This window comes from Neolamprologus multifasciatus, chromosome 7, assembly GCF_963576455.1.
Source record: "Neolamprologus multifasciatus chromosome 7, fNeoMul1.2, whole genome shotgun sequence".
NCBI classification, from domain to species: domain Eukaryota; kingdom Metazoa; phylum Chordata; class Actinopteri; order Cichliformes; family Cichlidae; genus Neolamprologus; species Neolamprologus multifasciatus.
The window spans coordinates 5,892,470-5,907,996 of NC_140445.1; the positions used below are offsets into that span (position 1 = coordinate 5,892,470).

General features: G+C 41.7%; 1 protein-coding gene across 2 annotated transcripts in view; it reads left to right on the forward strand.

The window, feature by feature from the left end:
* Positions 1–15,527, forward strand: part of mical2b (microtubule associated monooxygenase, calponin and LIM domain containing 2b) — a 78,435-nt gene that overhangs the window by 33,512 nt on the left and 29,396 nt on the right. For both annotated transcript variants that reach the window (XM_085169085.1, XM_085169086.1), the window contains exons 6-15: positions 92–247; positions 359–459; positions 2,189–2,446; positions 3,893–4,008; positions 4,189–4,315; positions 6,386–6,476; positions 8,620–8,767; positions 10,795–10,991; positions 14,885–14,979; positions 15,409–15,477. In XM_085169085.1, the coding sequence (XP_085025211.1) occupies positions 92–247; positions 359–459; positions 2,189–2,446; positions 3,893–4,008; positions 4,189–4,315; positions 6,386–6,476; positions 8,620–8,767; positions 10,795–10,991; positions 14,885–14,979; positions 15,409–15,477 (1,358 nt within the window). The remainder of the gene's footprint in view (positions 1–91; positions 248–358; positions 460–2,188; positions 2,447–3,892; positions 4,009–4,188; positions 4,316–6,385; positions 6,477–8,619; positions 8,768–10,794; positions 10,992–14,884; positions 14,980–15,408; positions 15,478–15,527) is intronic.

Below are 15,527 nucleotides of genomic sequence, written 5' to 3' on the forward strand. Positions count from 1 at the left end.
TCCCACTATTGGAACAAACAAAGTGAAGCTTTGTGTGGATTATATTTTCAACACTTTTGTATTGATTTACCTTCCTCCCCCACCTCTGCAGGTTTCAGGCGCAAGGAGTTTCGTGGGAAGCTGGCCATCGCTATAACGGCTAACTTTGTCAATAGGAACACAACAGCAGAGGCCAAAGTAGAAGAAATAAGTGGCGTGGCCTTCATCTTTAACCAAAAGTTCTTTCTGGAACTCAAAGAGGAGACTGGTGAGTCGGGAAAGAATGTTGCAGTGGGAAAATGACAGCTTCTCCCACTCTAAATGCTGCTCCTTCCTGTGCTAAACATCCTCTGTTAAGTAAATATGTTCGTGTTTGCAGGAATCGACCTGGAGAACATAGTTTACTACAAAGACAACACCCACTACTTTGTCATGACTGCAAAAAAGCAGAGCCTGCTGGACAAAGGGGTCATCATTAATGTGAGTTTACTCAGCTGACTTTGATTTAATCAGACACACAAACGTAGATTCGACTCTTCCAGACTCCAATGGGTTACAGTTCACACCCTCCCTCTGTGGTTAACCCTGGTTCCAGGATTCAAAGGCCGTTCCCAAACAGGAATGCGTGCGCGCTCGCCAGACCAGTGAGTGACGGGTCGGCATAGCGGAGGTTGATGAATAGGGTTCTAATTAAACGCTCATGCGCCACACACACACACACACACACACACACACACACACACCATTAAAGAGATTAGACATTATAAATGTGGTTATTACAGTTGCATTAGGACTTCAACTGGATCATATTGGAAAGGCGCCATGTGACCCTCAGTCTAACCACCCGGTAATGTCTGCCAAACCAATTATCTGAAAATACACACAGTCAACCTGTCTCTCACACACACACACACACACACACACACACACACACACACACACACACACACACACACACACACACACACACACACACGCAGGAGAGTATTAGAGTATTGGATTGGCATACGTATGAGGGCTATTTATTAATTCTCTCCCCTCTCACACATACCTTTATCACCAGTTCAAGACCATTACATGGATTTCTCTTAAGATCCTGGAAACCCTGGAAACTCTCCCTAACACTGCGATTTTTTTCAGTCGCGCGATTCAGCTCCTGCTCAAACTGTGCGATTGACTCGCAGGGGTTAGAAGTTCGTAGGTCACGATGCAGAGTCTCACACTATACGACCCGATGCTCTGACGCGACCCGAGTGCTCACACTGTGCGTCCATAAAATGAAGGTTATAACAGAAATTCTGTCGCTCGCTCTCCCTCTCTGTCTTTCACTCACACAGACACACACACCACCGCCATCAACTTTGCTAAATTGCTAATGAAAAACATTGATTAGTCAGCTGTGATTGAGCAGCAATGTCTATCCAACTATTTTCACGGTTGTTGTGGTCGTGATAATTTTGTGAGGCCACATCGAAAAGGCTCGGATGAGCTTTCCAAAGTTCTACAAGTGCCTCTATCACTTGTGTCCAGATCACACGCTGCACTGCTGTGCCGTCTTTTTCGCTGACATTTGTGTTTGCGCGACGGTCACGAGGATTTCAAACAGGTTTGAAATCCTCACGACCAAGCGATTGATGATCGGGAGCTGGTCGTGAGGTGTTAATCGCTTCTCGTTACCCCACGTATACTACACGATGCACGACGCACGATGAAGGCCAAAATCGGGCCGATCGCCAAAACGGTCGCACGACTCAAATCGGCTCAAAATGGGCCAAAAATCGCACAGTGTGAGCCCGGCATTAACCTGTTACAACTGTTTCTTTTAAAAAATGTAATTATTTTTTTTAAGATAATTTATGATGACGATGAGGTCCCCACAGTGTAAAAGAAGGCAGAGGTTTTCCCCCACAGTGGGAGTAATATAGGTAAAGACTCGTGTGTTCAGTGGTCTCCGTCTCGTCTTACGTTGCCCGTCAGTGCTGAACGATGTGAGCGTGCTCACATGTGGCACAAACTTTTTTTACATGAAGTTTAATCAGAAATATAAAACGCATTTCTGAATTATCCCGGTTAATATTTCTTCGTTGACCATCAGCCTTGCTGCTTTGATTAAAAATGATGGGATATCACTGTAACTTTTTAAATATGGTGAAAAAGCAACTGTCAATACAGCCGTGTGCCTAAAACTGTCTCCTCCTTCTTAATGCAGGATCACATGGAAACTGAACGGCTTCTGAGTCCTGACAACGTCAATCAGGAAGCGTTGCTCTCATATGCTCGTGAAGCGGCTGATTTTGGCACCAACTACCAGCTGCCGTCCCTGGACTACGCCATCAACCACTACGGACAGCCGGATGTCGCCATGTTTGACTTCACCTGCATGTACGCCTCAGAAAACGCCGCCTTGATCAGGGAGAAACATGGACACCAGCTGCTGGTTGCACTGGTGGGAGATAGTTTGCTTGAGGTATGAGAAGTTGTAGCGTTCCCTTTTCATTGACAGTCGCTCGGTTTCTCCCTCCGCTCAGGTTAAGCGTCTGCGTGTCATCCTTGACGGCGCACTGTCCTTCCATCCTCACATCGTACTTTGATCTTCATAATATTAATCGCTTCCATCTGTCTCTCCCAACAGTACTGCCGTCCCCGCGTGTTCACGTTCATCCATAAATCCTGAACTCTGCTGCTCGCACAATCACCAGCTCGTCCATTAACCACATCACGCTTGTCCTTCAGCAGCTTCACTGGCTTCTGGCTCAATATTGTATTGATTTCAAAATTCTGCTCCCAGCTTTCAAGGCAGTCACTAACCTTACTCTTAAGTGCCTCCCTGAACTTTTGGATGCATTTCTCCATTTCATTGTGGTACCCACCCGTTTGACTGCTATGGGCTCTACAGGCTTCACCTTGTCCATCCATCACCTGTGGAACTCCCTCCCACCAGACATCCATAACACCGACTCTCTGCTTTCAGATCCCGTCGCCAAACACCATCGTTAAACTCCACACTCAGTCTGATCGTTTCCCACCTGCCACTCTGGTCGTTTGACTTTATGTATTGTAAACTTGTTTTATTGACTTGTTTTAATAATAATACATTTTATTTGAGGGCGCCTTTCAGAAACCCAAGGTCACCTTACAAAAAACACAATTAATAAAAGGAACAATAGTCATAAAATACATAAAATAAGTTAAAATTACAAAACAGAGCGTGACAACAGATAAAATCAGCATTAAAGCGAATAAGCCAGTTTAAACAGGTGTGTTTTGAGCTGTGTCTTAAATACGGAAAGGGTGTCAATATTTCTTAGTGCAGGAGGAAGAGAGTTCCAGAGCCGGGGAGCAGAGCGACTGAAAGCTCTGTTCCCCATAGTGATAAGGTGTGAGGACGGAACGGTAAGATGAGTAGCAGATGATGATCTGAGAGGGCGGGAAACAGTGGTGATATGGAGCAGGTCACACAGTTATGAAGGAGCAGATTTATGGATACATTTGAACGTGAGAAGTAAGATTTTAAAGTTTATCCTGGCTTCTATGGGCAACCAGTGAAGCTGCTGAAGAACTGGGGTAATATGAGCACTTAACGGAGTACGGGTTATGATCCGAGCTGCAGACTTTTGAAGAAATTGGAGTTTATGAAGGGACTTTTTAGGGAGACCAAATAGGAGGGAATTACAGTAATCAATACGGGATGTAATAAGACTATGGACAAGGTTTTATTGACTGTTTTATTGAATCTTTTATTGACTTAATGGTATGTATATTTTTAAGTCTTCTAATGTGATCTTGAGTGTTTTTGACAGGTGCCTAGAATAAAATGTACTTATGTATTTATTTATCAGTGTTGTGAAAGTTGTCCAACACTGCTCTTATTGTGTCCCAGGCTCAGCTTGTGTGTGTCACGCTTTGTTTACAGCCGTTCTGGCCGATGGGTACGGGTTGCGCTCGGGGGTTTTTGGCTGCCTTTGACACTGCATGGATGGTGAAGGACTGGGCAAAAGGAAAGAGCCCACTGGAGATCCTGGCTGAGAGGTGTGTGAGCATGTTCATGGAATCAAAGGGTCAATTACTTTCAAACGGGATTGTCTTCTAATAATGCTTGAGCTGGTTTGTTTCCACATGAATGCACTTTTAAGTCATAGGTTACTCTGGGTTCCTTTTAAAAGCTGTTCTTTCTTAAGTCTGATAGTTAAATCTTTCTTTCTACTCCAGGGAGAGCATTTACCGTCTTCTACCTCAGACCACCCCAGAGAACATCAGTAAAAACTTTGAACAGTACTCTATTGCCCCTGCTACCCGCTACCCCAACCTCAACGCCAGCTGTGTGCACCCACATCAGGTGAGTCCGGTACTCAGCAGTGTACCTGTGAAGAAAGAAGGCAAGAAGTTGCCTTCTACACTTAACAGAAATACTGGATTGAAATCTCTACTTCTCTACTTGTCTACCTCATTATAAACTAGAATGTTAGGGGATCATTTCCACATTAATATGGTAGATGTCACATAAATAAACCCGTGTTTGAAGAGATTTCGATGTTTCAGTTATTCTCCATAAGGCATCGACAACAAGCGCAAACTTGTTCTGAGCAAATTCTCTACAATCTCTGCAGTGTGAGATCAAATCTCTACTGCTGCTGGTGTTTTGACGCCAACCGACTACACCCTCAGTGAGAGCTGCGTTTGTAGATTTACATCGATAATATTCAGCTCTGCAAATAAGGGCACTGGGGAAACTGAATATGCTCACTTGAACTATCCAAATATATCGCATTTGCCATCACAAATTCTGATGATTTAGCACTATGGTGCAGCTGAGAGGGGTCATCAAGGAGTAATTGCTGTGATTCTGAATATGAAAATATGGGGACTGTCTGGTGAAATCAAGAAGGGTTCCTTCCCATGAAGGTGGCACGGATGCCCCTCCGGTGGTCCTCCTTGGGCTCTCGCACTCTGGGGCCTCTGGATGTCTGGAGCCTGGATCTCCTCCATGCCTGCTTCATGCCCTGGGGGACAGGGCTATGGCTCTCTACATCCTCTTGCAGACCATTACATGGGGAAACCATTTGAATACAAGCGCGCCGATCCACACAGGTGTGCACATGGGTGTTCACTGTTCGTAGACTTAAATCACACCTTTCTTGGCTGCTACTTCAAAGCACATTGTGCGCTGTCTGTCCTGCGTGCTGCACAACAACATTCAATATTTAGTATTTACTGCTGTTTACACTTAGCTAGATTAATGCGATGGTGTTGTGTTTAGTATGTTGCTCTGTTTTCTTTTGGGTTTTTTTGCTTGCTTTCTATTCTTTTTCTCTCAACAGGTGATCCAGGAGATTTTTTTCCCTTTCTCACTGTCCCTCTCCCCTTCTGTTTTTCTTTTCCTTCCTCTTTCTTTCTCCCTTTCCTATCCCTCACTCATGTCTGTCCCGTCTGTAACAACTGAAAATAAAATAAAATAAATAATAAAAACAAAGGTCGATCAAATGGACCAATACGGCAATGCCATGATGATCCATTTGGCAAAATAAATCCATTGGGTATCCTTGTTGGTCTTCAGACAACAATTCTGACGGCTAAAGAACCAAATGGGACAGGCAAAAAAAAAAAAAAAAAAAGAAATCAAGAAGGGTGGAATCTGCCATCCCTACATTGATCAAATAAGCAAACTTATGTGGCTCTTTCATTGCATTAACAAAAAAATAAGTAGTCATCAAGACCAAACATCTTCAAACCAGTGGTCACACAAATATTCCTGGATTTGGTAAATGGACTGGTTCTTATATGGCGCTTTTCTACTCTTCTGAGCACTCAAAGCACTTTATACAACTTGTGCATTCACCCATTCACTTTCTAACTAACTAACTAATTCACACACATTCATACTCTGATGGAGCAATTTGGGGTTAGTATCTTGCCCAAGGATATTTGGCATGCAGACTAGGGGAAGCCAGGAATCGAACCACCAACCTTCCGATCAGTAGATGACCTGCTCTACCGCCTGAGCTACAGCCACCCCCAAATTTTGTCTTTTGTTTTTCGTCTTCATAGCCATTGGACAATCACAGCCAATCAGTTTCAAAAGATCAAAACAGGAAATGAGAAAACATCTCTCCAAGTATTGGTTCTCATGACACTGAAAACTCAAACAGAGATGTTCTGAATGTTTTTTGTGCAGTCAACACAATCATGTAATCTTTCCACTGCATATGGAAATGAAAGAGTGCCAAGTACATTTTGTTGCAACAGAAACCTTTGTGGCCAGTATCATATATATTGCAGTTCAAATGCCATGTACCAATGTAACATTTAAAGAAAAAAATATACAAATTTTAGTTGACAGCCTACAGTTTCTATCTGCACATCACTAGAACCTATATTTCATTAGATCTCCTGATGTTTGTGCTTCCAGGTGCGTCACCTGTTTCTTGATGGTCATCAGGGACCAGGTCAGATAGAAAGAGGAGGACCAGCACGTCGATCAGTCAACCTGTCCAGGAAAGGTAGATGTTCCTCCAAGCTACAAAGTGCACTCCAACCATCAAACGTGAATAACGGATTTAATTATAATCGTGTCAAGTTGTAACCAATGGTAACATCAAAGAACCACAACGTTATAGTCCATTACAGAAAAAGACAGTTGATGATAATCGAGCTCTCCTCGTCGTGTTCTTGGATCTTTCCACTTTGAGAGCATTTGATGCATCTGGACAGACCCAGCATGTCGAACAGCTTCATTTTCTGCTGTGTGAGTCTTTAATAGTCACAAATTGGAGATTACAGTCCCAGCCAAAGAGCAGATTGTAGATGTGCCTAATATGTAGCGGCATAAAGGATTGCTGCCAACTGCTCAGGTGGGACTTAATTAGTCTGTAAAAGCTCCCAGTCTTCTTTTAATAGTAATCTGATCATTCTGACTCATCAGTAAGACTGGATGCATCTGCAGCCTCATTAACACTGCATGAAAGCTTTCTTTGAAACATCAAATTGAGAAGCTCATACGAGGTTTCCAAAAACATCTCGGCACCGGTTGGCAATGTCATCTAATACCTCAAAAAAAAGAGTCTGAATAAATTCCTCAGATTGGTTCACAGAAGGAAGGCTGCTGACATCACACTGAATGCTTGCTCAGCCCTCCTGAGGGGAAACTTTAGCTCCATCTCAGTCACAGGCTCGACACGCCTCATTGCAGACAATACAGGTGGATAACATTACACCTGCACGAGGGTCCAATATGAGGCCTCTTTCATGCATGAGCTGACCTGATATGATCTGGAAGAGCAGACGCACACAGTGTAGGGCTTTGCATTTAAATTTGCACAATTTAGTAATATTAGTACTTTTGGTTATGTTGCATGAAGTCGTACTTTTCAGAGGCACTATGGAAGTATCTGTTTTAAAACTAGTAATCAAACATTACATTTGTAAATAACAAAATAAAAAACAGGTAAATGTTAACAATTAGTGTTTATGTCTCCTGCCCCCATAAACAATGCGCCCTGAGACGGCCTCCCTGTAATAATATAATGGCAGTATTAGAGCACAGGATTAACTGGAGAGCTAAAAAAAAAAGTTGGTAAAGAGCTGCGATTATCCTGGGAATATTATACTAATTAGGACTAGGGTTTTGCAATAGAGCCTCAAAATTATATAGTAATATTTTAAAGGAAATTTGTAATGCTTTTGAGAATGTAGGAAAAAATGGATCGAATCTGTAATAAATAAAAGCTGTGCTGCAGGCTGCACCAAAATTGAGCAGTGAGCTTCTGTAAATCTGTGGCCACAGAGTGCCAGCAACATATTATATAGCAATAGTAGTGACACAGCATAAGTCAAGGCCAACAGTAGCCAAGGTAGCGTTATTCCCAGAAAAAGTGCTTAAAACTTTAGTTTAACAACAGCTAAAGTTCAGCTCTTCAGGAGCTGCACAATAAATGTTTCCACAGGTTCCTCTTCCTGTCATGTGGAGTTTAACTAACTAGTGCACCAAGAATGGAGAACTGGCTGTTGTTAGCTTAACATATGAAGGATTCATGAGCTGATTGTACTCAGTGTTTGTTGAATCCCGTCCGTTTTCTTGCATTTTTGTTTTCTTTTAAGTTGTCGTCCAAGGCTGACAAGCAGCTCTCGCTGCATGGGCTTGTCTTGTTATTTGTGCTAGGAAGGAAAATGCATGACGTATGACATGACATATTTGCATCACATGCTTTTTATCATGTAAAATCATAAATAATTCTCACTAAGGTTGTGCTATTTCATAACTTTGTTTAAAATCATGCACTGAAGAGGACACTGGTGTTTTCTCAGAAGCAGGGGATTGCATTGATACCCCACTGCTCCCAATCCCACTACCTATAGTGTTTTTGCAGAAAGAGTACTGGGACCCGTTGGGCACTCTAATTCCTTCTCTTGTTTGTGTTGCTAACTGTCTTGAGTTTACGGTCATGATTTAAAGCATGTCCTTGCATGTGCTCTGCTGCCAGTGTTGCTTCAGGCCTGGGAGGTCGTTCAGGTTTTGCAAGTTCAAACCAACCCGTACTTTATTAACGTGCCGTAGTGTCAGCACTGTCTGAGGAACATTTCCAGCCTTGAGGAAATAATGGTGACCTGTGATGCTGCATGCTGACAGACTGTTTCTCTCTGTAGAGTCTGAGGTCCATCCAGGCCGCCTGCTGAACTGGTGTCAGAGGCAGACTCATGGGTACAAGGGAGTCGATGTCACCAACCTCGCGTCTTCCTGGAGGAATGGCCTGGCCCTCTGTGCTCTCATCCATCGGCAGAAGCCTGAGCTCATGTAAGGAGATCCAAAGCACGCTAACAGGAAACACTTGCACTAATGCTCATGATAATTCAGGCGATGATTTTTGCTTCTCATACTCGTGCTCCGTCAACAGCTTCAAGAGCAAGGTTTGGTTTAGAATAGCTTAGTAATTGAGTCATATGATTGCTGAGAGAGTGTGCAAATTAAAAACAAACAAAAGAAACCTTTCAGAGCCATGTCTCTTTGGCTCTCTCCTCAGTTACAGTTTAATTGACTTTTTTTGTGCAATGCTCAATTTTTAAATTGCATGCAAAGTCACCGGCAAGAAGAACCACTGACTTTTGTTTGATTTCTTGCTCACATAACGGTAAACAGTTTTATTGGCTCTTTCAGTTGCATGTAAACAGTCACAGTGATGGGTTGTAATGACATCAGCACTCTGAAAATTGTGACACGCGTCACCTGCATGGCTGTTGATTCCACACAAACCATCAATTTCCACGTGCAGAGATGTTGACATGTTTGCACAGTTGATGACTTTTTTCATGCCTCTAACTTTCACCAGTGAAACAAGCCATCTCATCACATGCAGTGCACCTTAACCCTTTAAGACCTACCATAGAACCAAGGCCGCCAGAGCTTATATTATATTTTTACATGCTGTGGAGCCATTTTTGGGAGCATTTCAAGTTGCTATACATCAATACAACTGTTATAGCCCATATTTTAATAATATGTATGCATTAAGTCCATAGTAACTACATTAATTGCAAAAAAGTGCAATAAACTACAAAAAAATTGAAAATCGTTTTTTTTTTTAACATATATTTCTACTTGGAGAAATTTAAGAGGTTTATCCCTCAATACTTTAAATACAAAAAAGTTATAAAAAATAGTTTACAACAACAGGAAATTTATTTTGAGTGTCTTCATAGTTTTATTTTGGAGATACAGCAATTTTTATATACTGCTGGAAAAACAAAAAACAATCCTATGATGCAAATTTGCAAAGAAAACAGCATATGCATCAAAATAAACTATTTCCAGCAGTGCAATTTGAGTCCTAAGCATCCCAGAAACTATTCAGAAAAGTATAGAGTCAAACATGACTTATAAAAACACCAGTATAGGCTTTTAAGGCCTACAAGTAAAAAACTACATTTTCCACGAAAATGACATCACTTCCGGTTTCGGGCAAGAAATGGCGGACATGCGATAGTTCGCATTGATGTCTATTTCAATGTGGGAAGTGTTATGAACAGCTGATCGGATCGGCAAAGTGTGTTTCTGGAATATTATGTTTTTGTTGCTACAAGTGCTTTTTATGCAATTTTTGCAAAGCTTTATGTGGAAGGAAACCGTGACTTAGGACAAGCTGATGGCATAAGATGTAAGTACAACTCCTCTGGTTTCATATGCAAAAAAAATGATTGCGCTAGCTTACGCGGTTCCGGTTCTGCAGGGATTTAAAAATAGTTATGCAAAACGGAGCGTGCAGCTCTGACCGGCTTTAAAGGGTTAACCCTTTATTGACCAGCAGACTTAATAGACTTATTTTGTCATTTTGACTTTAAAAGGAAAAAAAAATCCCCATCTTTCAGGAAGCACATCATTTTCTCTCTAGCACAAAGGCTAACCGAGTTGCCTTCATTTAAACCAGGGGTCTCGAACTATTAATTGCTTGATTTCCTGCTGCATTGGAGCCGTCAGCAGTCACTGGAATGCCCTCAAATAGTCAGCAAGCATAGACTGCTTTATGTATGCTGTCGTGAAGCCTCAAGCTGTCACCATCTTGACTTGAACACAGTGCAGATCTGTATTTTGGCTAATGACTTTAAATGATTTTGGCTTTTTCCTTTAGAGCAAAGCTAAAAACAACTAATGTGTGAAGCATTTACGGGACATCTGTAAAATCTAGAAGCTAAATAAATGGCTTGAGTTAGCCTCCACAAACGGCTCTATCTCTAGATTGTTTTCAGTATATGGAATATGTATGAAGAAACCTCCTGAGCGTATACACACATCTCCTAACCTCACCTTCGTCTCCTTTTCCATTTCAGTGATTATGACTCTCTGAACGAGGAGGACGTGGCGGGGAACAATCAGCTGGCGTTTGATGTGGCTGAGCGAGAGTTTGGCATCCAACCGGTGACGACAGGAAAGGAGATGGCTGCAGATTCTCAACCCGATAAGCTGCTGATGGTCCTGTACCTTTCCAAGTTCTACGAGGCCTTCAGGAACTTGTCAGCAAACAAAGGTCAGCTTCTTCCTCACAGAACCACAAAAATTCTTACATGAATTTTTAAAAATTCAATCATGAACAACCCAATGTTGTTGAGTTTTTTTGTTTTTGTTTTTAAAGTTAGTCTTCATCGTATCTTTAACTGTAAATTTCTTGGGGCCTTTCTCAATGTGCGTACTTGTGCGTACTTGCGTTCTCGTGTACTCGTGATACGTCATCAGTCGGAGACCAAGTACTGTTCCAATTCGAAGTACGCATCAAGCCGAGAACGCGAAAAAGTCCCGGATGTGTTCTCGCTCCGCCTGTTTTGTCGAGCATGCATCGGTGGTGACTTGTGTGTACTTGCTACAGCTAAATATCCCAGAATGCATTTCGTCCAAAACTCAAACGCGGCAATGGCGGACGAGCGGGGCTAAAAACTTTTAAATATTACTCTTTCTGGGTCACAAAATAAACTTTTAAGTTCTTTTCAAGCGAGGATGTAGCTGTGTAAACTTCGAATATCTGCTCGATTTATCAAGATATCATATATTTCCAAACGAGCTCCGACGTTTTTGGAGACGTCTGTGACCCGCCAGCTCCATAGCAGACAGCGAGGTCGAGGATTATTACAGCCGGCGAGAACAGCGGACTCCCGGCACATCGTTTTCAACCCCACCGCGGTCTTTTCGCTACTCAGGTTAAACAAACCCCAAACCCCAGCAGCTGTCTATTGTATTGAGTGTCCACTAAAATAAAAATAAAAGCGTTCTAACATCTCACCTGCTTGTTTTTATTAAGGTATGTACACGTATGTACAAGTGCACTATTTTTATTAATAGAGATTTCGCTACTGAGGTTAAACATGATATATAAGTCACTTAGATCACTTCTAAATGTTAATGTTTGGTTTATTTCAGTGTTTTATTTGTTCCTGAGTAAACCGGTTTGGCTGTGATTAAAGTTAAGCTTCATAACATATTACTCAGTTAAATTAAGAGGGGACGGCAGTAAAAACTCTGGACCTGTGACATCATCAAGTACGCTGGTGTTCCAATTGTACAAATCGCGAGTCCGTGCTCGTGTTCTCGGCGAGTCCGTACTCCCGTGCGTTCTCGAACACGAGTACGTACTCGGGTACTTGAGAATTGAGAAAGGGCCTTGGACTGGAAACAGTAGCCCTAAAACCTGACCTCCTGACCCCAGTTTAGGGACAGGAAATGATCATTTAACATTTAACCGTGTGTATTGATCTAACCCTGAACACACAGACGGGGAAGCGGTCGAGGCAGTTATCCATTTGCCAAAAAATGTGAAATGCTGTATGTAACCCAAAAAAGCTGTGAAAACAAGGCTCTCCATTCACTTATTTCTCTTAAAGGGCAAAACGATACTTGAGAAAATATCCTCACATGGATCACATCAAGATCCTTCTAGTGTTTTGGTTGGTAGACAATGATGGAGGATGCTGCTTACTGCTGCTGTGGACACATTTTCATTGTGTTTTTAAATTGCGGAGAAGTCCCTCTGCTAAATTATAGTCCCAACTGAGTCTTCTGCATGAGCTAAAGTTACATGTTACACAACTGTGGTCGAGTCGGTCCCTGCCAGAGACCTGAGTGGTATGCGAGCTATGTCTGTGGAAGCCATATCCAGTCGCTTGGCGTAACTCTGGAGGCCTTCAGGTCGAGCACCACTGCGAGCTGCAGCCTCAGCCACGTTTTACCTAACGCACTTTAATGTTGGTGTTTGCAGACTTCTGCTGTCACCGCTGAACTCAAAGGATGGAAATATGACTGACTTTCAGTTTATTTAGGATATTTAAGTGCATGACTTTAGTTATATTTAGTCTTTACACTGGACCCCTTTGTGCTGCTGAATAGCCTTGGGTTATTTTGGAAAGATGCATTATAGTTTTTACTCTAGTTCTTTTTTATTTGGAGTCTAAGGATGAATCCTGGTCTAATTATTCAAGTCCACTGCTCAGACTTGGCCTTATCTAAGTTTAGACTTATCTAAGTTTAAACAGGACTTGTTTCCAGTCCCATGTTTTTATTCTTGGACTCAGATAAAATAGCTTATATCAAAATAATTCACATTTTTTGTTCCCATTTTTTGACTTTTTAAGTGGAATCTGCAAATGGCAGATTTGAGCAGTAGGTGGGCAGGATTTCTGTATTCATAGCCAACACAGCGAGTCTGAGATGGCCTTATAAAGAATGTTGCACTTAGTGACATCAAACAGAACCAAAAGTAGAAAAAATAGTGAGGGAGGTAAACATGTAGAGCAGTGTTAGACTCTAAATGTGAAGCAAATGCTTTGGGCATCTGCCTTCAGGCAGTTGATAAAAGTTGCTAAATACTGATCTCTGCTCACCTCCCGTATGCTAATGTTACATGGCACTCAAACAATTCCACAATAGCAAAGATGGTGCTTAAAGTGTGACTTCCTGGGGTTTTAATGGTTTTTAGGCTTTTTTCCAAGATGACTGGATCATGCAGGAGGGCCAAAGAGTTCTGTGCACAGTTCTGTGTTCAGTGCCGTCCCGGCATACAGAGGAGTCTGTGGTTGAAGATGTTCAGGTCCCGTGTCTTTAAAACAAGCTTAAATCATCATCCCTCCTCCGCCGTGCTTGACAGTTAGAGTGAGGTGTTTTTGCCGACATGCTGTTTGGTTTTTGCCAGACGTGGCTCTGTGCATTAATAACCAAACATCTCCACTTTGGTCTCGTCTGACCAAAGGACACTGTTCCAGAAGCCTTGTGGTTTGTTCAGATGCAACTGTGCCCACTTGGCTGCGCTGCCATGTTAAGAAATAAACTTGCTCCCGGCAACCTGTCCAAACAAGTCATGCTTCTTTAATAAAACTCTATTTTCATGAACTTGACCTGTAGTTTCTGAGATTTAGTTTTTTGGAATTTGTGATTTGGGCATTTGTAGTTTTGATGTGTTGCTATTTTCCTTAAACCATTTTTGACAGTGTTGTCCAGCGCGTTGTCTAATTATGGGAGGACCGCTGTTGCTGGGGACTGCTGTTTCAGCAGGGTAGTGTGTATGCTGTCCTCGCCCTGAGTCTCTTAGTTTCACCAGCTAGACAGCGACATAACGATGCTCCAATAACCAGACTTATTTCCTTTTTGCGCTGATTTATTGAAGAATGGTCTTTGACCATCGTAAAACTGAAAGTACAAAATACTGTATTAGCGAACTAACATTGAAAACTAGCTTGTTACACTCTTACAACAAGCTAACAAGATAAAACTTTCAAATGTACAAATTATCGAACCATTTTTACACAAAACAAAAGATAATAATTATTTTATCGACACTCATACTTACAGACATATCTTGTCCAAGGCAACAACATTTTAAGGTCCGTATTAGCTTAGAACAATAACATTACGGTATCACTTTCCGCCATCTTTTATTTCTTCTTCACGTTCTCATTTTTTTCCTTCCCAAAGTAACCAAACCCATATTACAAAGCGGCCACTAGAGGGAGCTCTGGGGCAGTTTACAACTATAATATCCAATTTAAGTTATAAAAGGCAGAACAGTGTGTCTGCATCAATTTATTTTATCCTCTAGGTTGTCAGGACCCAAAAAGTTCCATTAAAGCTGCTCTGAAAACAAGTGATCAGCGATTTTTACTCCACCTGTCAGTGGTGGTTGTTCATGTAAAGGGAGTTTTTGTGTCCTTCTCTCCCACTGCCTTGTATGTGACGCATACAGTTTTTTTTTTTCATTACTCAAATCAACAAGTGTTGCACTTGCAAACAAATCCGCCTCTAAAATGGGAATTTTACTGTTTCCAGCAAGCCTTGTAATGACATTTGATCTTAATAGTAATTTTACATTTTCTTGAACTGCAGAATTTCCTGAAAAGATTAGAGAACTTGTATGTAAACTGTATTTTGCTTATTTTCCAGTTTCCAGAGAAGGAGATGAAAATGGTGAAGATTATCAATCTAAAACCAACCACAAGGCGCTAAACCTGCCTCAGCCCAGAAAGAGGATTCCCGGGGTAAGGAGAAATACTGATTCTTGCTTTTTGCTGCTTTTTGTTTGATATTGATTTGATCTGAACGTTTCTGCTGCTCAACAGTAGGCATAGAAATTAGATTAGAGATCAGGTAGCATTAAAGGTCAAAGTAGTGTTTGTAATGCATGTGTTATCTAACCTTAGCTGTTAGTGTGCATAGGATTTATGAGTGCCGGAGGAAAAAGGCGTATTAGTGTAGAGCATCTGTTGTGATAAATAGGTTTGCTTTGTGTTTAATACTCCTGCAGGTTTCCAAGTTTTGGCTTATTGAGAGTACAACAGCCTTTTATTTTGAAATTTCCCACACGTTTGCCTCTCTTAAAGCCTTTTTATGTTTTGTTTTGTTTTTTGTTTTTTTACGGATGAAAGTGAAATGCACTTTGTTTATGTTTGTGTCGTCTGATGCTGCAGGATGACAAGAAACTGGAGGAAGATTCTGATAACAAGAAACGGCGAAAGGGCAACCACTACCTCACAGAGGTAGGTTCTTCTTTGAAATAGTTTAATTCTTCCAAGCAATGTGAGTAATG